The 24,629-nt window shown below is 40.7% G+C and overlaps 1 protein-coding gene across 2 annotated transcripts in view; it reads left to right on the top strand.

The window, feature by feature from the left end:
- Positions 1-2,000, top strand: part of PIWIL4 (piwi like RNA-mediated gene silencing 4) — a 45,161-nt gene extending 43,161 nt beyond the window's left edge. For both annotated transcript variants that reach the window (XM_058687438.1, XM_058687437.1), the window contains 3 exons: positions 95-227; positions 339-479; positions 1,452-2,000. In XM_058687438.1, coding sequence (XP_058543421.1) covers positions 95-227; positions 339-479; positions 1,452-1,568 — 391 coding nt within the window. In that variant the 3' untranslated portion in view covers positions 1,569-2,000. The remainder of the gene's footprint in view (positions 1-94; positions 228-338; positions 480-1,451) is intronic.
- Positions 2,001-24,629: the final 22,629 nt, after the last annotated feature.

Genomic DNA, 24,629 nt, shown 5'->3' with positions numbered 1-24,629 from the left:
TTCCATTTAGAAATTACCAAATAAAGGTCATTAGGTAAGCTGTAAGCTTGGTTTTAGTTCTCTGCATCTTTCCTTTTGCCTTTCTGGTTCCAAGCTCCAAACTGTCCGTGATTGTGGTCAGGAAGAAGTGCACGCTGCGATTCTGCATGGAAATGAACCGATCCCTGCAGAACCCGCCACTTGGCACCGTGGTGGACTCAGAAGCGACGCGTCCTGACTGGCAAGTGCTGTTAGCAAATCTGTTCTTAATGAAACGTTTTCCTTGTGTTCTTCAAGTGAGGCCTTATTCTGTTTGCCTTCTTTCTCATGTTCATTCCGTTTTCCCCCTCAGGTATGACTTCTACCTCATCAGTCAGGCTGCCTGTCGGGGAACTGTTAATCCCACCTATTATAATGTCATCTATGATGACAATGGCTTGAAGCCCGACCACATGCAGAGACTTACGTTCAAACTGTGTCACCTGTACTACAACTGGCCGGTGAGTGACAGCTGTGTACTTGTGTGGGTACTGACTCTCAGGGTTCCCACCCAGGAACTGTCACCCAATTCACGTTTGTATCCCTATGTCCTGACTTCACAAAGGAGGAAAGAGTGAGTGAATGAATCAATCAATCAATCAATCAATCAATCCTTGAGAGAAACACGGTCTGTCATAGAAATCAAGTAGCAATAACTGTTAACATCATCATTATCATCATTATTTGTAACATTAGTATTTACAATTTCTGGAGGACTTCATTCTATGCATTATCTTTTTTATAATTAAAAAAATTTTTAACATTTATTTTTGAGAGAGAGAGAGAGAGAGAGAGAAAGAGAGTGTAAGCAGGGGGAGGGGCAGAAAGAGGGAGACACACAATCTGAAGCAGGCTCTGGACTCTAAGCTGTCAGAACAGAGCCCGATGTGGGGCTCGAACTCTTGAACCATGAGATCATAACCTGAGCCGAAGTCGGACGCTCAACTGACTGAGCCACCCAGCGGCCCCATAGTCTATGCATTGTCTTATGCAAGCCTGGGAGGAAATCAGGGTATTGTTATTTCCAAGTTACAGTTGAGGAAGTTAAAACCAACTCAGACGCTGTCTCATGGGAAGGTAACGGGCTCGTCTGTCCTGTGTTCCTGTGCGCGAAGCCAGGAGCTACTCTCGAAGTCCAAGGCCAAGATTTGCTCTGAGCCCCTTGGAGCATCAAGTCATGGGAAACTTAGATTAGCGCTAGGTGTGATGGCACCCAGTGCTCAGCTTCATGAAGGCAGACTGGGCCTCCATCCCCTCTTGCCCAGCGAGCTTGTGTTCCCCATGGATGAAATTACCCTTGGTTGAGTTTAGTCACTGTGTACTCACAAATGCATTCTATCATATGTAACTAGTAGGGGATAAAACTCAGGAAAATGTATTAATTTGGAGAACAAGTTATCCTCTTAACTGCTACCAGTATGTTTTCTCCTCAGGGCTTAATCAGTATCCCAGCGCCTTGTCAGTATGCGCACAAGCTGACCTTTCTGGTGGCACAGAGCATTCATAAAGAACCCAGTTTGGAACTAGCCAACTCTCTCTTCTACCTGTGATGACGTGAACTGTGGGCACCCGAGATGAGCAATCTGAGAAGTCATTGGTGTATTTTGTGCAAATCTGCCGTAAGTGTGAGGCTGTGCCTCAGGAAAGGAGATTGAGCTTAGTTTCAACTTCCTGAAAAAGCACCCAACACAGCTTCATCTGAAATGGTTCAAAAGAAATGTATATTGTTTTAAAGAGTTTTATGCTTCGTGGAAATTCTCATTATGGTACATGGAATTAAAATGTACCATCGTCTGTAAGTAATTCCACGAAGCTAAACATCCTCTGAGAAAAGAAGTGTTTGCATGATGTTTTGATGATAGGGAAATGGGGTCTGATTCCCACCCTAAGTTTTGCACAAGTTTCCTTAAATAATGTTATAGAGTGTTTTATAGAGTGGTTTAAACGGTTATTTGAAAATAAAGGAAATTCAGAGCATCGCATATATGTTTATTGTTATTTGAATTTCAATTGAAATTACATGCAAACCTCGTCATTTCCGGAAAAGGCTCTTACACGCTAAACTACATTGCCGTCACTCTTTGAATGATTATTTCTTTTTTTTATTTTATTTTTTATTTTTTAAAATTCACATACAAATTAGTTAGCATATAGTGAAACAGTGATTTCAGGAGTAGATTCCTTAGTGCCCCTTACCCATTTAGCCCATACCCCCTCCCACAACCCCTCCAGTAACCCTCAGTTTGTTCTCCATATTTATGAGTCTCTTCTGTTTTGTCCCCCTCCCTGTTTTTATATTATTTTTGTTTCCCTTCCCTTATGTTCATCTGTTTTGTCTCTTAAAGTCCTCATATGAGTGAAGTCGTATGATATTTGTCTTTCTCTGATTGACTGATTTCACTTAGCATAATACCCTCCAGTTCCATCCACGTAGTTGCAAATGTCAAGATTTCATTCTTTTTGATTGCTGAGTAATACTCCATTGTATATATATATACCACTTCTTCTTTATCCATTCATCCATCGATGGACATTTGGGCTCTTTCCATACTTTGGCTACTGTTGATGGTGCTGCTATAAACATGGAGGTGCATGTGGTCCTTGGAAACAGCACACCTGTATCCCTTGGATAAATGCCTAGTTTATTGCTGGGTCATAGGGTAGTTCTATTTTGAGTTTTTTGAGGAAGCTCCATACTGTTTTCCAGAGTGGCTGCACCAGCTTTCATTCCCATGAATGATTATTTCTAAATCTTAACATGCCCCTTGCTCTCTTGATGGTACTTTGTTTCACTTAAAAACAGCTACTCCCATTGATGACCTTGCTTCGTACCTTACTGAGAAAGCAGAGTCCACAAGAAGAGAGCTTGCACAGGCTCCCAGTCCATCTGCCCGCCTGAGGGCGGTGTGCGTAGATGCCTATATGCGTAGACGCTGCCCCTGGCCTTGTTACTGGAAACGAACCATGTCTGTGCTCCCGTGTGTACCAGATCCCCTCGCGCTGACCTAGGAGGAGAGCTGCTCTCCCAATTCTTCCCTCTGTCCTCTGAAGCACCAGTCGGCCCTCACCCCAGATCATTCCCAGCATCCCTACTAACATGCTGTGATTTCTCCCATCTTAAAAACGAAAATATTTCCTCCCCCAGCGGCCACCCCATCTCTTTGCTCCTCTTTATAGAAAAACCTCTCTGAAGAGTAATATATGCTTGTATCAAATTCCTTCCTCCAATCAGAATTCCACATCAAAATTGCTTTTGTCCAGGTCACCAATGACCTCCCTTTACTGAATTGGATTGTCAGCTCCTGGCGGTGCGTACTGACCTATCACAGCGTTTACCCGGCCAGTCATTTCCTCCTCCAGAGATGCTGAGGTGGCCTCGAGGGCAACACACTCTCCTGGTTTCCCTTCTGCATCAGATGCCTCATTCTTGGTCTCCTTTGCTGGCTGCTGCTCATCTTCTCATCCCTTCCAGGTGAGACTGCCCCAGGAATGAGAACAGGACTACATGCAGAAAACATGTTTAAGACGGGGCGCCTGGGTGGCGCAGTCGGTTAAGCGTCCAACTTCAGCCAGGTCACGATCTCGCAGTCCGTGAGTTCGAGCCCCGCGTCAGGCTCTGGGCTGATGGCTCGGAGCCTGGAGCCTGTTTCCGATTCTGTGTCTCCCTCTCTCTCTGCCCCTCCCCCGTTCATGCTCTGTCTCTCTCTGTCCCAAAAATAAAAAACGTTGAAAAAAAAAATTAAAAAAAAAAAAAAAAGAAAACATGTTTAAGGGGAAAAATGACCTGAGGGGGAGTGCGGAGTGCTGCAGGTTCTGTCAGACGTGTGAGATCCCAGATGGCACTGAAAACATTTTTTCCTATTTGACAGTGTTTCCCAGGCCTGGTAAAAATGCACCTGACACGGGTCAATTTCAGTGATAGTAATCATCATCATCTGTGGGGCTTGAGGGTGGAGGAGGTTAATACAGTCCAGGCGCAGTGCACTTTACAGGCGCACTCAGTCTCCACAACACTTGTAGGAATTGGGCACTATAATGACCATTTTACAGGTGATAAAACTGAGGGTGAAAGATGCCATGTGGCTCACTGAAGTGTGTAAGATTAATAATTGTAGAGCTAGAATTTGTCCTCAGGAATGTTTGACTCCAAAAGCTGTGAGATGAACCATAGGGCTGCCTTAGGTACAGTTACTATAAGGTTTAAAAAATTTCTCCCTTGAGCGCTTGGATGAGGAAGTGTCGCGCGCGATTTAAAATCGGCTTTGTATGTGGCGTCTTTGGAGGCAAGGCACTGTACCAATCCAGTGTGGTTTTTGTGTAGAAGTTGGTTTGTTCCTTCCAAGGGCGGGGATGCTGTAAAGCGCCACCAAGAGGGAAGCCGGCTTGTATAAATCAACATGCGGCATTGGGATCAGGCAATACAGAGACCCTTAGAGCTCTTCACTCTTTTACCGGTTGAGTACCTATTAAGGCAGTGGCTCCTTACCACTTTAGCCCACCAGGGGGCACACAAGAACTGTCATGTGGGCCGAGACTGGCCCCCGACACCCCCCCCCCACCTCCCCCCACCTCCTGCCTTTGCCCAGGGGATGCAAGAGATCGAGGAAGAACTGTCAAATAAGCTCCCAGAGGGCAACATGGGATTAGGGAAATCTTTTTGCACTCTGGTTCCAACACTTTTAGCTGTGGAATGCAATAATCTCCCCTCTCTGAGACTCTGTTATCCAATCCGTGAAAAGAGAAGGGGTTGTTATAGATCAATGGTGCTCAACCTTGGAAACAATAGAACATTCCACATTTAAAATATTTTTTAAAAAAGAAGTGCAAATGTCTGGGCCCACCTCCAGAAACAGTGATTTAATCACTCTGAAATGAGTCCTGATTATCTGAATATCTTAAATTTCTGGAGGTGATTCTGATGGTTAGCCAGAATTGAAGATTACTGGTCTGGAGCAGTATTGGGCTGGAATCCCAGAACCACCACTTATTAGCTGTATGACCCGGATCAAGTTACTTAACCTCTCTGAGCCTCAGTGTATCTACTTTAAAGACACCTAACAATGTCCGCATCATAGGGTTGTTATTACAAGAATTAGAAATATCAAATCTAAAGTATCTGGCTTTAGGGGCACTTGTGTGACTCAGTCGGTTAAGGATCTAACTTTGGCTCAGGTCATGATCTCACAGTTTGTGAGTTTGAGCCCTGCGTTGGGCTCTGTGCTCTCAGTTCAATTTTTTTTTTTTAATGTTGTATTTATTTTTGAGAGAGAGAGAGAGAGAGAGAGGAAGAGAGTGTGCATGCTGGGGAGGAGCACAGAGAGAGGGAGACACAGAATCCGAAGCAGGCTCCAGGCTCTGAGCTGTCAGCACAGAGCCCGACATGGGGCTCGAACTCATGAACCGTGAGATCATGACCTGAGCCGAAGTTAGATGCTTAACTGACTGAGCCACCCAGGTGCCCCTCTCAGTTCAGAGCCTGGAGCTTGCTTCAGATTCTGTGTCTCCCTCTCTTTCTGCCCCTCCCCCACTCACACTCTGTCTCTCAAAAAATGAATAAGTGTTAAAAAATTTTTTTAAAAAGTATCTGGCTTTAATGAAAAATGGCATATTATTATGCTTCACGAGAGGAAAAGAATCATAGAAATACCATGTGATCCAGTAATTCCACTACTGGATATTTCCTCAGGGAAAACAAAAACACGAACTCAAAATATATGCACCCCTGTTTGTTGCAGCATTGTCTACAATAACCATGACATGAGAACAACCTAAGTGTCCATCAGTAGATGAATGGATAAGGAAAATGTGGTATATATACATAATGGAATATTATACAGTCATAAAAAAGATGAGATCATGCCATTTGAGGCAACAAGGATTGATCTAGAGGGTATTCCACTAAATGAAATAAGTCAGACTGAGAAAGACAAATACTATATGACTGCACTCATAAATAGAATTTAAAAATGAATAAAAAGCAGAATGAGAACTACAAATACAGAGAACAAACTGGTGATTTCTGGGGGGGCAGTATGTGGCCAAAATGGGTGAAGTGAAGAGGGAGACACAGGCCTCCAGTTATGGAAAGAGTATAAGAAATGCAGTCAGTGATATTGTAATAGCGATAATCCATCAGCGCCTACTGGAAAGATGAGGTGAGGGCTTATGTCAAAGGGGGAGAAGCCAAGCACAACTGAAGAATTTATGGCTCAAATCAAGTTCCTTCCAATTTATTGAGAAAGTTTTCCGTGAAAATAATAGAGGTACATTATGGAATATCTGGACAGTACAAAAAAGTATAATGAGGTAGGAAAAACACCCCATCAGGACAACTACTACCCACGTATATATGCTGTCAACACTTTGATACATACTTGTAGTTTAATCCTTTATCTGTACCATATGTGTAGTTTTCTACGCTTGATTTTTCACATAAGATATGGCTTGGGTATTTTCATATTTTATTAAAATATTTTTGTAAGCCTAAGCCTTTTTTAAATTTCATTCCAGTGTAGTTAGTGTTATATTAGTTTCAGATATACAACGTAGTGATTCGACAATTCTATACATCACTCAGTGCTCTGATATCACCATAAGTGTCCTCTTAATCCCCTTCACCTGTTTCACCCATCCCCGCCCCCCCCCCCCCCCCCTGCACTTACCTCCCCTCTGGCAATCATGTATTTGTTCTCTATAGTTAAGACTCTTTTTGATTTCTCTGGTCTCTTTTTTTTTTTTTTTTCCTTTGTCACTATTTTATTTCTTAAATTCCACATGTGAATGAAATTACATGGTATCTGTCTTTCCTTGACTGGCTTATTTCACTTAGCATTATACTCAGCTCCATCTGTGTTGTTGCAAATGGCAAGATTTCATTCATCTTTTATGGCTGAATAATATTCTATTACATATATAATATATAATACCAATACGCATCAATATATCACATCTTCACATCTTCTTTATCCATTCATCTACTTATGGAAACTTGGGTTGCTTCCACAGGTTGGCTCTCGTAAGTAATGCTACAAGGAACATGGGGGTGTATGTATCCCTTGGAATTACTGTTTTCGTAATCTTTGGATAAATACCTAGCAGTGCGGTTACTGGACCATAGGGAGTTCTATTTGTAATATTTTGAGGACCCTTCATACTGTCTCCATAGTGGCTGCACCACTCTGCATTCCCACCAACACTGCACAGTGTTCCCTTTTCTCTACATCCTTGCCAACTCTTGTTGCTTGAATTTTTGATTTTAGCCATTTTGACAGGTGTGGATGATATCTCATGTGGTTTTGATTTGCATTTCCCTGATGATGAGTGATGTTGAGCATCTTTTCATGTGCCTGTTGGCCACCTGTATGTATTCTTTGCAGAAATGTCTGTCCATGGCTTCTCTCCATTTTTTAATAGGATTATTTGTGTTATTTGGTGTTGAGTTTTGTACGTTCTTTATATATTTTGGATACTAAGCCTTTATCAGATATGTCATTTGTAAATATCTCCTCCCATTCAGTAGGTTGCCTTTTAGTTTTGTTGTTGCTTCTTTTGCTATGCAGGAGCTTTCTGTTTTGATGTAGGCCCAATAGTTTATTTTTGCTTTTGTTGCAGTAAAGATATCTAGAAATGTTGCTATGGCCCATGTGGGAGAAATTACTACCTATGTTCTCTTCTGGGATTTTTAGGCCCTTAATCCATTTTGATTTCTTTTTTGTGTATGGTCTAAGGAAGTGGTCCAGTTTCATTCTTTTGCATGTAGCTGTCCAGTTTTGCCAACACCATTTGTTGAAGAAGCTTTTTTGCACATTGCATCTTCTTGCCTCCTTTAGCAAAGATTAATTGATTGCATAATTGTGGGTTTGTTTCTGGACTTTCTATTTTGTTCCATTCACCATGTGTCTGTTTTTGGCCAGTGCCATACTATTTTGATCACTACAGGGTAAGCATAAATCTCAAAGACTGAGTAGTAGTATTTTCTTGTACAGATGTAACAGTTACTTTTCCCCCTCTTTATTGTACCTCTAGATTGTTTCCAATTTCTCTTTCCCTCAGAAGATGGCATAAAGTTTTTTTCCCCCAGTATTTGGGATTGATGCCTTGGGTTAGATTCCTAAAAGTGAAATTAGTATATCAAAAAGGTAGCATACTTAAAAAAATATAGAGAATAGTTGTAAGTTGCTTAGTATATATTGCACAATGTTTTCAAAACTATTGTATTTTATGCTCTCATAGCAAGCTTTGTATATTCTTATTAAAAGCAAAATATTTTAATATGGTAGATGTCAGAGAATTTGTTTTCTTACTATTTATTTAATTATTAGTAAAGGAAGACAATTTGAATGTTTATTAGCCATTTATATTTTTATGTTTTTCTTATCAATTTCTAGGAGTCCTTCATATGTTAAAGGTAGTGATACTTTGCCATACTTCTGTAGCTAGGCCTTCAATTTACTATCTGATTTTAAATTTTGCTTATGCTGCATCTTTAGCTGTAGACACTTAAAGTCTATATATTCAAATTATCACTATTGTTTTTTAAGATTACAAAAGTAGATATGGGATTTTTGAAACCTAGAAAATCTATCCTCATCTAGAGATTTGCAAAATATTTTTTCTTTTAATTTCCATTCATTTAACTCTATAAATCCATCTAGATTTTATTTTATTTAAAAACTTTTTTTAATGTTTATTTTTGAGAGACAGAGAGAGACAGAGCATTAGCGGAGGAGGGATAGAGAGAGAGAGGGAGACACAGTCCGAAGCAGGCTCCAGGCTCTGAGCTGTCAGCACAGAGCCTGACACAGGGCTCAGACTCACAAGCCGTGAGATCATGACTTGAGCCGAAGTCAGACACTTAACCACCTGAGCCACCCAAGCGCCCCTAGGTTTTATTTTAATGTAAAGTAAGAACTAAACAAATTTTTTCCAAATAATTCTGGAAAATAATTGATGGATTTAAGAAATAATGAAGTGGGAATCCTATAAATGAAAACAGAATCACTGAAATAAGGACGCCTGGGTGGTTCAGTTAAGCATCCGACTTGGGCTCAGGTCATATCTCACAGTTCGTGGGATCAAGCCCCACGTTAGGGTCTGTGCTGACAGTTCAGAGCATGGAGCCCCCTTCGGATTGTGTGTCTCCCTCTCTCTGCCCCTCCCCGCTCATGCTTTGTCTTTCTCTTTCTCAAAAATAAACATTTTTGAAAAATTAAAAAAAATTATCACTGAAATTAAAATCTCAATAGATTTGTTAAGACTAAAAACAGGTGAGGGGCGCCTGGGTGGCGCAGTCGGTTAAGCGTCCGACTTCAGCCAGGTCACGATCTCGCGGTCCGTGAGTTCGAGCCCCGCGTCAGGCTCTGGGCTGATGGCTCGGAGCCTGGAGCCTGTTTCCGATTCTGTGTCTCCCTCTCTCTCTGCCCCTCTCCCGTTCATGCTCTGCCTCTCTCTGTCCCAAAAATAAAAAAATTAAAAAAAAAAAAAAAAAAAAAAAGACTAAAAACAGGTGAACACAGAATTAACAAATTGGAAAACAGCCTTTGGGAAATCACTTAGAATGCAGAATGAAGAGACAGACACAGAGTGTAACAGGAGATATCCCACCACACGTTTCGTGGAAGTTCTGGACTCGGGCAATACAGAGAATGAGGTAGAAGGCAGAATCAACTTTGAAAGAGCGAATGCCTGTGTTCCAAATTTAAACATACATTCTTACAGTGGAATGAAAAACCACAAGTAGGATAAAGAAGAGATTTCACACCTAACACATGGAACATCAGCAGTGAAGGGAAAATCGTAGAGGATTCAAGAAGGAAATGCAGACTTGGAGACAACCTGCAAAGAAGCAAGTGTACTCTGTAGACTTCACATTGTAAGAGCAGGTGAGAAAGAATGGAATATCTTTCAGTTCGCTAGAAAAAAGAAAAATGAAGTTAGAACTGTGTGCACAGATCAATGGTTTTTGGAGAAGGAGTGATAAATGAAACAAATGTACAGACAGCGAGTGTTTACTGCCCACAGCCCCTTGTTGGAAGAACCGCTGAAGAATGTGCTTCATGAAGGAAGACAGAAAACAAACCCACTGAACAAAGCAAGAAGGAGAAAAGAAAACAGTAAAATATGTTGGAAATCTAAATTAGTATTGGGCGTTTTAGAAAAGCAAATCACACCAAACACGTTCCTTGTTCCTGTTAATAGAAGGTCAGAAGTCAACACGGGCAGCAGTAAGCCTGCGAGATGCGAGCCTTTGGAAGGAAGCTATAGTGCACAAGAGTCCTTATCGTGTTAGGGAGGAGGCTGCACGTAGCAACTTTACAGTCCGTTAGAACATAAGCTTAAAATGTATGCGGGCTTCTTCTAAAAGAATAAAGACTTCATTACCCTGAATCAGTAGAAGGGAAGAAAAGAGGATAGATGATACTATCGATTCAGTAAACATCAGGAAAAGAGAAGAGGAAGGAGTAAAGAAAAAATGAACAGGATGAATTGACACATCAGATAAGAACGGTGCATATAGGGTGGCTCAGTTGGCTGAGCACCCGACTTCAGCTCAGAAGCCATGAGCTCAAGCCCCACTTCGGGCTCTGCTGTCAGTGCAGAGCCCACTTCAGATCCTCTGTCTCCCTCTCTCTCTGCTCCTCCCCTGCTTGCACTCTCTCTCTCTCTCACACAAAAGTAAATAAACATTAAAAAAACAATGGTGCATTTGGGATGAGCACTGGGTGTTGTATGGAAACCAATTTGACAATAAATTTCATATATTAAAAAAATAAATAAACAGGGGCGCCTGGGTGGCGCAGTCGGTTAAGCGTCCGACTTCAGCCAGGTCATGATCTCGCGGTCCGTGAGTTCGAGCCCCGCGTCAGGCTCTGGGCCGATGGCTCGGAGCCTGGAGCCTGTTTCCGATTCTGTGTCTCCCTCTCTCTCTACCCCTCCCCCGTTCATGCTCTGTCTCTCTCTGTCCCAAAAATAAATTTAAAATGTTGAAAAAAAAAAATAAATAAATAAATAAATAAATAAACAATGGTGCATATACACTAAAAACATAATTCATCTTAACATAATCTATGTAAGAATGTAGTTTCACTTATTATTGGAGATGGTGAAATAAAATAATATTAGCAATAAAAAATGTATGGTAGAGATTTCAAAATATCATGTATTATAATACTCTTAAGCGAATCATTATGGAATTTAAGAGAAAGGTATGATTTTCCAGGAATATGTAAATTAACACAATTTACCCAAAATGAAATAGAGAAATTCACTATACTCTAGTGGTTAAGAGCATAGATTCTGCAGCCAGACTGCCTGGGTTTGATTTTGGCTCTGCCATTACTGTGTGAGCTTGACCAAACTACCTAACCCCTCTTTGCCTCAGTTTCTTCATAAGTAAAATGGGAATAATAATTGTATCTAGGTCATAAGACTGTTGATTAAATAAGAATTAGTTGTCGAAAGGCAAGGATAAGAACAGGGGGCTCGCACTGTGTGTTACCTGCTGCTAATATGGGAATAGCAAAATAATGAGATTGCATCAGCAGTAAAAAATATCTTCCCTAAAAAGAAAACAGAGCCAGAAAGATTTCTAGCTGAGTATTATTATGATCACTAAGGAACAGATAATTCCTATCTTATACACACTGTTCCAGAGAATAGACAAAGAAAAAAAGGCATTCAATTTATTTTATGAGACAATCTAATTTGAGTCCAAAATGTGTCAAAGACAGTATAATCCAGAAAACTACATGCCAAACTCACTTATAGATATAGATGTAAAAACTCCAAGTAAAAGACTAACAAATCCAGTTTAGGACCAGAGAAGAATATGTTTTAAAAATAAGACCAAGCCTGTTTACCCCAGGAATGCACAGAAGTTTTAACTGAAGACAATCTATCAGTGTCATTCACCAAGTAGCAGATTGAAAGAGGCAACCCACGTGCTTCCTGCAATAGATGCATTCCAAGCATTCAGGAAAATTTACAACCCATCCGTGACTTACAAAGACAGTTCTTAACAAAGTTTAAGTACAAGGGAAGCTGAACACACTGGACTTTAAAAGAAAAAAGGCATCTAACAAAAATCTCTATCATATCAAAATACATTTTGTCCAAGATCCTAAAATAAGTATTTAGTCAGGAAGTATGAAAGTCAAGAACAAGACAAAGATATCCACTACCCACTGGTGATACAGTTATCAGCACTGCAGTAGAACTTGTAGCCAATAAGGCAATGGAGAAACATGGATCTAAAAGGAAGCGACAGGCGCTCCTGGGTGGCTCACTCCATTAAAAATCTAACTTCAGCTCAGGTCACGATCTCACGGTTGGTGGGTTTAAACCCTGCGTCGGGCTCTGTGCTGACAGCTCAGAGCCTAGAGCCTGGTGCCTGGAGCCTGTTTCAGATTCTGTGTCTCCCTCTCTACCCCTCCCGCACTCATGCTCTGTTTCTCTCTGTCTCAAAAATAAGTAAACATTGGGGTGCCTGGGTGGCTGAGTCGATTAAGTGCCTGACTTTGGCTCAGATCATGATCCCGCGGTTCGTAAGTTCAAGCCCCGCATCGGGCTCTGTGCTGACAGCTTAGAGCCTGGAGCCTGCTTCAGATTCTGTGTCTCCCTCTCTCTCTGCCCCTACCCTGCTCACACTCTGTCTCTCTCTCTCTCTCTTTCAAAAATAATTAAACTTAAAAAAAATTTAAATAAATAAATAAATAAACATAAAAATTAAATAAAAGAGACAAATTATCATTATTTGTTCGTGGTATGATGGTCTATTTAGAAAATCTAAGAAATCCTACAGAACTAATAAAATTATTCAACAAGACGGATCATATAAAGTTGCCTTCAAAAACAAATGGAATTCCTACAAGCTAATATTTGCACAAAGAAATTTAAAAAATCTAATCTAGCAATAAAAGTAACTTGATGCCAAAGAATAAATAAAACAAAAAAAGTAAGATTTTTTTTGCTGAGAAAATTTCAAAACCTGTATTGAAAACGTATCTTAAAAAAGAAACTGTCTCATGAATAGAAAGGTTCAGTATGGTAACGATGGGGATCTTCCCCCAAGTATATCTAACACTAGTGCAATTCCAATGAAAACTCTAACACGGTTTTCTACAAAACTTTGCAAAGTTGTTTTAAAATTCACCTGGTAGAACAAAGTGCAAAAAAATCCAAAGAATTCTGAAAAAGAATAACAAGAAGGGAATGCTTATTTTACGGGGCTTGGGAGTTTATTATGAATAAGTACTAAATAAGTACCACAGTGTGGCTTTGGCTGACCCATAGATAAGAGTTGAGCAGATTAGAAGTTCCAAAATAGGTCACTGCATATATGGACACTGACATTTAATGGAGCTGGCATTACAGTTCAGAGAGGGAAGGATAAACTACTCGATAAAAGGTCCTGGGCAGCTAGGCTTCCTGCAGAAAGAAAATTAGATCTCTATCTTATGCAGAAAAAAGAAAAGGAATTTCATGCAGGTTAAAGACCTACACATTAAAAACATAGAAAAAATTATAGCAACTAGAAGAAAATAGAGAATATTTTTAGGATATTAGGGTAGGAAAAAACTTCTTAAGCAGTAGGATACAAAAAGCATAAAGTATACAGGGATAGAATGAAAATTTTGATTATGTCAAAATGTCAGATTCTGAATGACAAGATCATCATTATACTAAAAGACAAACAGCAGACTAGAATAATGCATTTGTAACATATACAACAGGAAGGGATTATTACCCAAAATATGTTTTTAAAAGTGCTATCGAGTTGGGGCGCCTGGGTGGCGCAGTCGGTTAAGCGTCCGACTTCAGCCAGGTCACGATCTCGCGGTCCGTGAGTTCGAGCCCCGCGTCAGGCTCTGGGCTGATGGCTCAGAGCCTGGAGCCTGTTTCCGCTTCTGTGCCTCCCTCTCTCTCTGCCCCTCCCCCGTTCATGCTCTGTCTCTCTCTGTCCCAAAAATAAATAAAAAACGTTGAAAAAAAAATTAAAAAAAAAAATGCTATCGAGTTAATTAAAAAAAAAAAAAAAAGAAAAAAGAAAAAGAGATCGAAAGTCAAATAGGCAAAAAAGTGAACAAGCAATTCATAGTAAAGGGAAACAAATGTTAATGAATATTTGAGCTGATGTTCAAGTTCACCAATAATCGGGGAAGTTAAAAACAAAATACCAGTGTGGTTTAATTTCGTTTTCATATGTTTGGAAAAAAAATTTGAAGTCTGCTGTTTCTGGGAATGTGGGGAAATGTTGCTGCTGGAGTGTGAACTGGTACAATCATAATGGAAGGTTCATACCCTACAAACTAGAAGTTCTACCTCCAGATGGGCACTGTAGAGAGTCTCATGTGTGTATGTACAGGAGGGGAATAGATACGATATATGATATTCCTACTCTAGAAAACTAAATTAAAAGAAAGGGGTTAAGTAGATTTACATGGATGGTTCTCAAAAACGATGGTGAGTGAAAAATGAATGAGGTGTGCATGATGCCATTCCTGTTACAGGTTGTTTTTTTTTTTTTTTTTTTTTTAATTTTTAGATGGAGAGAGAGAGAGGGAGAGAGAGAGAGTTTTAAGAAGGCTCCACTTTCGGCATAGAGCTGGACTCAAGGCTTGATCTCACAACGCTGGGATCATGACCTGAGCCGAAACCAAGAGTCAGACACTCAACCAACTGAGCCACCCAGGTGCCCCTAAAGTTTTAAAATACACGTAAAATAGCATATATTTTCCTGGTTTTATGGGGTGCATATACACAATGTAAAAGGGGAAAGTGCAGATAGAAGGTTACATGCTGAATTTAAGACGGTTTCATCTATAAGGCAAGGAGTGTTTTTCAGATTGTAGATACGGATGCTCAAGAACAAGGATCTAACTTCAATCCTATTCATTTTTTCAAAAAAGGATCAAATATCACAAAAATGGTAACAGCTGGCAATTCTGGGTTGAGGCTACGTGCATGTTCAAACTCCAGTCTAATAATGAGAAAACATCAAATAAATCTCAGTGAAAGGACATCCTGTGAAACGTCTGGCCAGTATTCCTCAAAACTGTCAGGGTTGTAAAAAATAAGGAAAGTCTTGTTTAAGAAACTGTTGTAACCAAGAGGGGCCTAAGGAGACATGATCAGTAAATGCAATGGGGTGGTTTCCTGGATCTGGTCCCAGAGCAAAAAAGACATAATTAAGGAAATCTAGATAAAATATGGATTTTGTTAACAATAATGGATCAATACTGGTACATTAATTGTGACAAATGGGAAGCTGGGTGTGGGGTCTATGGGAACTCTTTGTACCAACTGTTATTTAAACCTAAAATTATTCTAAAATGAAAAAGCTGGGGCGCCTGGGTGGCGCAGTCGGTTAAGCGTCCGACTTCAGCCAGGTCACGATCTCGCAGTCCGTGAGTTCGAGCCCCGCGTCAGGCTCTGGGCTGATGGCTCGGAGCCTGGAGCCTGTTTCCGATTCTGTGTCTCCCTCTCTCTCTGCCCCTCCCCCGTTCATGCTCTGTCTCTCTCTGTCCCAAAAATAAATAAAAAATGTTGAAAAAAAAAATTAAAAAAAAAATAAAATAAAATGAAAAAGCTTATTTAATAAACACAATAGGTTACAGAATCCTCCCAATTTTGTGTGACTATGTGAGTGTGTGTGTGTGTGTGTGTGTGTAAAAACAGAAAGACAAGCAAAATATTTAGCAGAACTATCAGATAGTGATTAGGTCTGGATGGTGGGACTGTGGGTGGCTTTCACTTTCTCCTTCATTGTTTTATTTTTCTTTATTTTCTCATTTTTCTAGTTAGTTTTGATATCAAAAAAATATCTATACATTTTCAAATTCCTGCCATCTATTATATTGCAGTCATGATAAATTGATACATGCCGGACATCAGGGACATTATCAAGACCTGATGTTGTTTGTTCCTATCTGAACTTGGGAATTATTGGGCCCATCCTCCTAACACCTGTTTCCTAGATTTGCCTGAGGTGCTGGCTGAAAGTGCGAACTCTAAGCTCTCTGCTAGGAATTTCTGGGAAAGAAGCTTGAGAATTTCTTTTTTTTTCTTCTTAAAAAATGTTTATATATTTTTGAGAGAGAGACAGAGTATGAGTGGGGAAGTGGCAGAGAGAGAGGGGAACACAGAATCCGGAGCAGGCTCCAGGCTCTGAGCTGTCAGCACAGAGCCCGACGCGGGGATCGAACCCACAAACCGTGAGATCATGACCTGAGCCGAAGTCCGGCGCTTAACCAACTGAGCCACCCAGGCCCCCCCGAGAATTTTTTTTAACAAGCCTCCAGGTGATTTTTTTGTGGTGGCTGTTCAGATGAGTTTAGGAAACAGACTCAGCTAGTTCTCAAACTGTAAGACTCCGCTCAGCTCGGCTTGGCTCCACTGACAAGCTTTCTCTACCCATGAGAGGCATTTACGACCTCCCCTCTCTGGGGCCTCACTGTACCGCGCACAGAGATCCATCCTTGCCCTCCCTGCAATGTACCGCAGTTAGCTGATTACACGTTTGTGGCTCCGGCTGCTTTGCTGTTTTTTGATTTCCGTGAGAGCTTATGGTAGGCTGTCAATATGTGTTGGACGCATCCATGGAAGGATAGGTCGATGAATGGCTGCTTTTAAATTGGGCAAGTCTGAGAACTTCACCAGCATCTGCCTTAGGCCCTGGCATCCCTAGTTGCTTTGCGATGGGTGGGATCTGTCTCTTCTATCACTCTGCAGAGTGAAGCATGGTAATATTTATTTTATTCTATTCCATTCTATACTGCTTTAGACTTGGGTAACAGTCAGAGACACTTGAAGGCATAAACATGTTTCTGCATATCTGGGAAATTATCCAAACCTGAGCTCCCATTTGGTGAGTAGAGCTTACGTGGGGGCAGGCTAGTCAGTGCTTAGAGCGCACTATTCAATATGGCAGCCTCTGGCCACATGCGGCCTCTGAAATTTGAATGTGAAGTGATTAACACTAAATGAAATTTAAAAACTCACTTCCGTGGTCACACATTCTCAAGTGCTCAAAGGTCACATGCAGTAGTGGCTACTGCGTTGGAAAGGGCAGGTATAAGACATTTCCGTGATCACAGGAAGTTCTGTAGAAGAGGGTTGACAGAATATTCCTCTTCATCCTTCAAAATCCAAATTAGAGGCCTTTCCTCATCCCTCCAAGCAAAGTTCTGTTTGGTGTACAGTTCCAGGCATGTCCTTGGCACTGGGAATTCAGAGGTAAAGACAACGTGGGTGCTGCCTTGCAAGATCTTAAAGCAGGGCTTCTTAGCTGGGGACTTTTGCTGCCCAGAGGACATCTGGGCCCGGAGATATTCCTGGTTGTCATCACTGGTGCAAGTTGTGTGTGTATGTATGTAGGCATGTGTGTGTGTGCGCGATACTGGCAGGTAGAACATAGAGCCCAGGGATGCTGTTAAACATTCTGTAATGCACAAGACAGGCCCCTCTCCCATCAAAAATATATCCGGTACAAAAGGTCAATAGTGCTGACGTTGAGAAACCCTGGCTTAAAGCCTTGTTGTGGGGAGAGACCCCAGAGCAGACAATGCCAAGTAATGTGAAAAGGGAAGAGAGAGGGGAGGTTACGGAAATGGGGTCAGGATGATTCCAGAACCGAGTCTGGAAGGAGCTAGATGGTTAGTCGGTCCTTCTTCCACGATCCCATAACGTTTTGCGTGTTCCTCCGAACAGCACTGAACACCGCACTGTATTTTAACCGTTAGTTTGCACATACTTCTCCCTGTCGCACTGTGCATTCTTCAAGAGTAGGCCCTGTGTCTAATCCACTGACGTGTACCCATGGTCTTGCTGAATGACTGGGCCATGGAGGAGAAACCCGAGAAAATTTGCACAGGTGAACAAATGGTAGGTGGGTACGGTCTCCCACACCTCTCCTCAGACAGAAGTGCTCACACAAATCATTGTGCTGCCTGTTAAAAGCATTATCTGAAGCAAGGTGCAGCACTCCGTTGAGTAAAAATTGTCATCAGAGCTTATGTTTTCAGAAAGAACCCTGTCCTCAGGCAGTTGTGCCTGAGAGAGGAGTTGGGGGATTTAGTTCACATAGTTTAGCGGCTTAAAATGCTGCATATATCCGCCTCCCTGACAATGTCAATTCATCATGCAGTACATTGTCAAGTCAGAACAGCCAAGGCTGAAAACAGAAATTCCATCTCATGATGCAGTCCATCTGGAGCCAGGGGACAAGGGGACAGCAACTCCGAGGAGAAGACGAGCCTTAACTTAATGTAGCCCCTTTGAATTTTATACACGTTTCTGTTAATCTCCAGTACTGTGGGGGGAAAATATCCCCAAGTGAGCAAATACAGCCTTGCCTTTGGTTGGTCTTTTCCTTTTCTTTGAGGATGATTAGGCAGATTCGGATATTTACAAAACCTCATCCCAAGCTGGTGAGAGTTAGGTTACAAATCACATTTTATGCAACAGTCTAACATCTGGAATAAACATACAGGCTTACAAATCATAAAGGAAAAGAGAAACAATTCAATAAAATGTAGGCAAAGGATGCAGATCGGCAATTCACAGAAGGGGAAACCCAATGGCCAATAAATATTTGAAAAAGATAGTTGCTTTCATTAGTGATCCCCAAATGTCAACTAACACGATAGGATGATACAATTTCACACACATTCTGTTGGCGAAAATTAAAATCTGAAACACTGAGAGTTGGTGAGGCTAAGAAATAGCAACTCTTGTGTGTTGTTGGTAAAAATATAAATTAGTACAACCGCCCTGGAGAGTAATTTGGCAATTTCTAGTAAAGCTGAGAATGTTTAAACCCTGTGAGCCAGGGCGTAAAATTGCTCATTGCAGCACTGATTGAATAGGGAATATTGAAAACAATGTAAATATCCATCAGCAGGAGAACAGATAGAGTGGAACACTATTCAGCAATTAAGATGAACGAAACATATTGATATGTACTAACATGCACATATCTTCAAAACACTCCACTGAATGCAAAAAGTGAACTATATGGGGGCGCCTGCGTGGCTCAGTTGGTTAAGTGTCTGAGTTTGGCTCAGGTCACGATCTCATGGTTCGTGGGGTCAAGCCCAACATCAGCCTCTCTGCTGTCACCATGGAGCCTGCTTCAGATCCTCTGTCTCCCTTTCTCTCTCTGCCCCTACCCCCCTCACACTCTCTCTCTCAAAAGTAAATAAACATTAAGAAAAGTGAATTATATGTAGAGCATGAAAACATTTATACAAATTTTAAGATGTCAACATAATGCTATCCAGTGTTTATTTATTTTTTTTTTTCAACTTTTTTTTTTTTTTATTTATTTTTGGACAGAGAGAGACACAGCATGAACGGGGGAGGGGCAGAGAGAGAGGGAGACACAGAATCGGAAACAGGCTCCAGGCTCCGAGCCATCAGCCCAGAGCCTGACGCGGGGCTCGAACTCACGGACCGCGAGATCGTGACCTGGCTGAAGTCGGACGCTTAACCGACTGCGCCACCCAGGCGCCCCATCCAGTGTTTATTTTTATATAAGTCATGGAAGTAAAACAAAACCAAAAACAGAACATGGCCACAAAGGGCATACGCCAAATTTATAACATTGGTTATCTTCGATGAGGGAGGGGAGTGGAATGGTGGGGTGAACCAAGGAGACTTTCAACTGTATCTGTAAAGTTCTATTTATTTATTTTTACATGAGAAGCAAAAATAACAAGCTGTCACCACTTCTTAACTCCAGATGAGGGGTTACGTGGGCATTCTCTGCCCTCAAGAAGCACGCTTACCTTCCTCCTCTACCTACTGTGGCCCTGGGGGCTGCCCTCTCTGCTCAGCTGCCCAGCCCTGCAGCTCCCACTGAGTTTAACCAGTTGGGAACGGGGCAGAGATGGAAGGGAGAAGTGAGAGAGACTCTGGGTATTTATTTGCCCAGTCCCCTCCCGCTCTGTGGAAATGGAGGCTCCTTTCAGGAAGTTCTATCTTGTCAAATTCTTGACGGCTCTCAACCTTGCCCCTTAGAGATGCTAAGGCTCCTGAACGTGGGGGTACGACACTATCTCTTGTGGTTTTCCTACACCTCGCTCATGCCTTTGCCATATATTTCCCGTCAGGACCCTTCTTGATGCAGGGTGTAAAGTGTTTGCTGCTTCTCTGCAATCTTTGCATTTCTAAAACACACAAAAAAGAAAAGAAGTATTAGAGACGTAAGGAATTGAGAGGGAAGAAGCCCAAGAGTATGAAAAGCTGCCCAAGAACCTGGCGTGCCTTGAAAAACTAGGCATTAGTGGAAATAAGACCCTCTCATGCTTGTGCTTTAGGTGAATTGTTCCCCCCCCCCCCCCCCCCCCCCCCCCCACTGCCCTGTCCACCAGATGTGCCACACAAGAGTCCTGCCCTCCTTCAGAGACACAGCCTGGGACATTTGCCCCTACCCTGTCGTCAACTTGACACGTAACAGATATTGCGATAAGCCAGCAGTTTCCTCTCCCTGTTTGGTTTTGTTCAACAAACATGACTGAGCATCTCTGTTCTGTCAACCAATGGGCCAGATGCTGCAGGTGCAGAGTTATCACAGCTGTCCCTGCTCTCCAGGGCTTTACTGCCTGCTGGCAGAACATTGCCCTGAAGGATGGCCATTTCAATATGAAGCAGAAACTTCTATTTTATTATTTTATTTTATTTTATTTTATTTTATTTTATTTTATTTTAATTGTATTTATTTTACTTTTATCATGGTATGAACACTTAACATGAGTTCTACCCACAACAAATTTTTAAGTGCCCAATGCATAATTTTACTCCATAGGTACGATGTTGTACAGAAGCTCCCTAGAGTTTATTCACTTTGATTAATTGAGATTTTATGCCCATTGATTAGTAACTCCTCTTTTCCCCTTCCTCCCAGGCCCAGCAACCACCATTCTGTTCTCTGATTGTATAAATGGGACTATGTTAGGTCCCTCATGTAAGTAAAATCATGCTGTATCTGTCTTTCTGTGACCTATTTCAATGAAGTCCTCTAGGTTCATCCATACTATTTTATGTGACAGAATTTCCTTTTTTTTTTTTAATGTTTATTTACCTTTGAGAGAGAGAGAGAGAGAGAGAGAGAGAGAGAGAGTGGGGGAGGGGCAAAGAGAGAGGGAGACACAGAATCTGAAGCAGGCTCCAGACTCTCAGCTTGTCAACCCAGAGCCCGATGTGGGGCTTGAACTCATGAACTGTGAGATCATGACCTGAGGCAAAGTTGGATGCTCAACCAACTGAGCCTCCCAGTTGCTCCCAGAATTTTCTCTCTTAAAAAAGACTGAATAGTGTTCCATTGCATGCATATATCACATTTTACAAAATCTATTCATCTGTTGATAGACATTTAGATTGTTTCCACACCTTCGATATAAGTGAATAGGGCTGAAATGAACACAGGAGAACTAATTATCTCTTCAAGATCCTGATTTCAATTCTTTTGAATAAGTACCCATAAGTGGGATTGATGGATCATCTGGTAGTTCTATTTTTAACTTTATGAGGATCCTCCATGTTTTTCATAGCAGGAACTATTTTGTAAGGGTTCCAATTTTTTCACATACTCACCAGTGCTTATTATATTTTTGTTTTCTTTTTTTGTTTTTCTGAATTTTAATTTTTGAATTTTATTTATTTTAATTCTAGTACAGTTAACATGCAGTGTTATATTAGTTTCAGGTGTATAATATAGCGATTCAACAATTCTATTTATTACTCATTGCTCATCACCATAAATGTACTCTTAATCCCCTTCACCTGTTTCACCACCCCCCCCCCCTCTGGTAACCATCAGTTTCTCTCTACAGTTAAGAGTCTGGTTCTTGGTTTGTATCTCTTTCCCCTTTGTTTGTGTTTTGTTTCTTTTTTTTTTTCTTTCTTTTTTTTTTTTTCTTTCTTTCTTTTTTTTTTTTTAATGTTTATTTATTTTTGAGACAGAGAGAGACAGAGCATAAACGGGGGAGGGTCAGAGAGAGGGAGACACAGAATCTGAAACAGGCTCCAGGCTCTGAGCTGTCAGCACAGAGCCTGACGCGAGGCTCGAACTCATGGACCATGAGATCATGACCTGAGCCGAAGTCGGACGCTTAACCGACTGAGCCACCCAGGCGCCCCTGTGTTTTGTTTCTTAAATGCCACACATGAGTAGAATCATATGGTATTTGTCTTTCTCTGACTGGCTTATTTCGCTTGGCATTACACACTCTGGATCCATCCATTTTGTTGCAAATGGCAAGATTTCATTTTTTTATGGCTAAATAATATTTCATTATACATATAATAAAAAGATGTGAGACATCGATATGTATATCATCTATATCTATATCATCTAGATCTATATCTATCTCACATCTTTTTTTGTCCATTCATCCATCATGGACATTTGGACTGCATCCAAACTTTGGCTATTGTAAACAATACTGCAATGAACATAAGCATGCATATGTCCCTTCAAACTAGTGTTTTCATGCTTTTTGAGTAGATACCTAGTAGTGTGATTATGGACAATATAGTAGCTCTATTTTTAATTTTTTGAAGAACCTCCATGCTGTCTTCCATAGTGGCTGCACCACTTTGCATTCCCAGCAACACTGCACAAGTGTTCCCTTTTCTCTACATCCTTGCCAACTCTTGATGCCTCTTATGTTTTTTTATTTTGGCTATTCTGACAGGTGTGAGATGATATTGCATGTGGTTTTGATTTGCACTTCCCTGGTGATGAGTGACACATCTTCTCATGTGTCTGTTGGCCATATGTATGTCTTCTTTGCAGAAATGTCTGTCCATGTCTTCTGCCCATTTTTTAATTGGATTATTTGTGCTATTTGGTGTTGAGTTGTGTAAGTATATTTTGAATACTAAACCTTTATCGGATGTGTCATTTGTAAATATCTCCTCCCATTCAGTAGGTTGCCTTTTAGTTTTGTTGTTGTTTCCTTTGCTATGCAGCAGCTTTCTGTTTTGACGTAGGCCCAATAGTTTATTTTTGCTTTTGTTTCTCTTGCCTCAGGAAAGATTTCTAGAAAATGTTGCTATGGCCTATGTTGGAGAGATTATTGCCTGTGCTCTGTTCTAGGATTTCTATGCTCTCAAGTCTCACATTTAGGTCTTTAATCCATTTTGAGTTTATTTTTGTGTATGGTGTAAGAAAAATGGCCCAGTTTCATTGTTTTGCACGTAGCTGTCCAGTTTTGTCAACACCGTTTGTTGAAGAGACTTTTTTCCATTGCATATTCCTGCTTCCGTTGTCAAAGATTAATTGGTCATATAATCATGGGTTGTTTCTGGGCTTGCTATTTTGTTCCATTGACTTATGTGTCTATTTTTGTGCCAGACCATACTCTTTTGATTACTACAGCTTTTTAATATAATTTGAAGTAAGGAATTCGGATACCTCCAGCTTTGTTCTTCTTTTTCAAGATGGCTTTGGCTATTTGGGGTCCTTTGTGGTTCCATACGAATTTTAGTATGGAATTGTTGGTTCTAGTTCTGTGAAAAATGCTGTTGGTATTTTGATAAGGATTACATTAAATCTGTAGATTGCTTTGGGTAGTATGGACATTTTAACAATATTGGTTCTTCCAATCCATGAGCATGGAATATCTCTCCATTCATTTGTGTCAACTTTATTTACTTTCATCAATATTTTATGGTTTTCAGAGTGCAAGTCTTTCACTTCCTTGATTAAGTTTATTCCTAGGTTGGTTTTGTTTTTTTTTGATGCAATTGTAAATGGGATTATTTTGTTAATTTCTCTTTCTGCTGCTTCATTATTATTGTATGGAAATGCAATAGATTTCTGTACATTGATTTTGTATCCTGCAAACTTAACTGAATTCATTTATCAGTTCCAATAGGTTTTTGGTGGAATCTATGGGGTTTTCTATATAGAGTATTATGTCATCTGCAAATAGTGAAAGTTTTACTTCTTCCTTACCAGCTTGGATGCCTTTTATTCCTTTTTCTTATCTGATTGCTGTGGCTAGGACTTCCAGAACTATGTTGAATAAAAGTGGTGAGAGTGGACATCCTTGTCTTGTTCCCGACCTTAGAGAAAAAGCTCTCGGCTTTTCACCCTTGAGTATAATGTTAGCTGTTGATTTTTCATAGATGGCTTTTAGTATGTTGAGGTATGTTCCCTCTAATCCTACTTTGCTGAGGGTTTTTAATTATGAATGGATGTTGTACTTTGTCAAATGCTTTTTCTGCATCTATTGAAAAAATAATAATATGGTTTTTATCCTTTTGCTTATTGATGTGATGCATCACATTGATTGATTTGCAAATATTGAACTACCCTTGCATCCTGGGAATAAATCTTATTTGATCATGTTGAATGACTTTTTAAAATGTGTTGTCGGATTCACTTTTCTAATATTTTGTAAGGATTTTTGCATCTATGTGCATCAGAGATATTGCCCTGTAGTTCTCTCTCTTTCTCTCTCTTTTGTAGTTTCTTTATCTGATTTTGGTATCAGAGTAATGCTGGCCTCTAGAATGAATTTAGAAGTTTTCCTTCCTCTTTTATATTTTGTAATAGTTTGAGGAGAATAGGTATATTAGCTCTTCTTTAACTGGTAGCATTCACC

The sequence above is a fragment of the Neofelis nebulosa genome, chromosome 10 (assembly GCF_028018385.1).
Source record: "Neofelis nebulosa isolate mNeoNeb1 chromosome 10, mNeoNeb1.pri, whole genome shotgun sequence".
NCBI lineage: Eukaryota > Metazoa > Chordata > Mammalia > Carnivora > Felidae > Neofelis > Neofelis nebulosa.
Note: the sequence above shows the minus strand (reverse complement) of the source record. Positions and strands in the feature narration are given on the sequence as shown.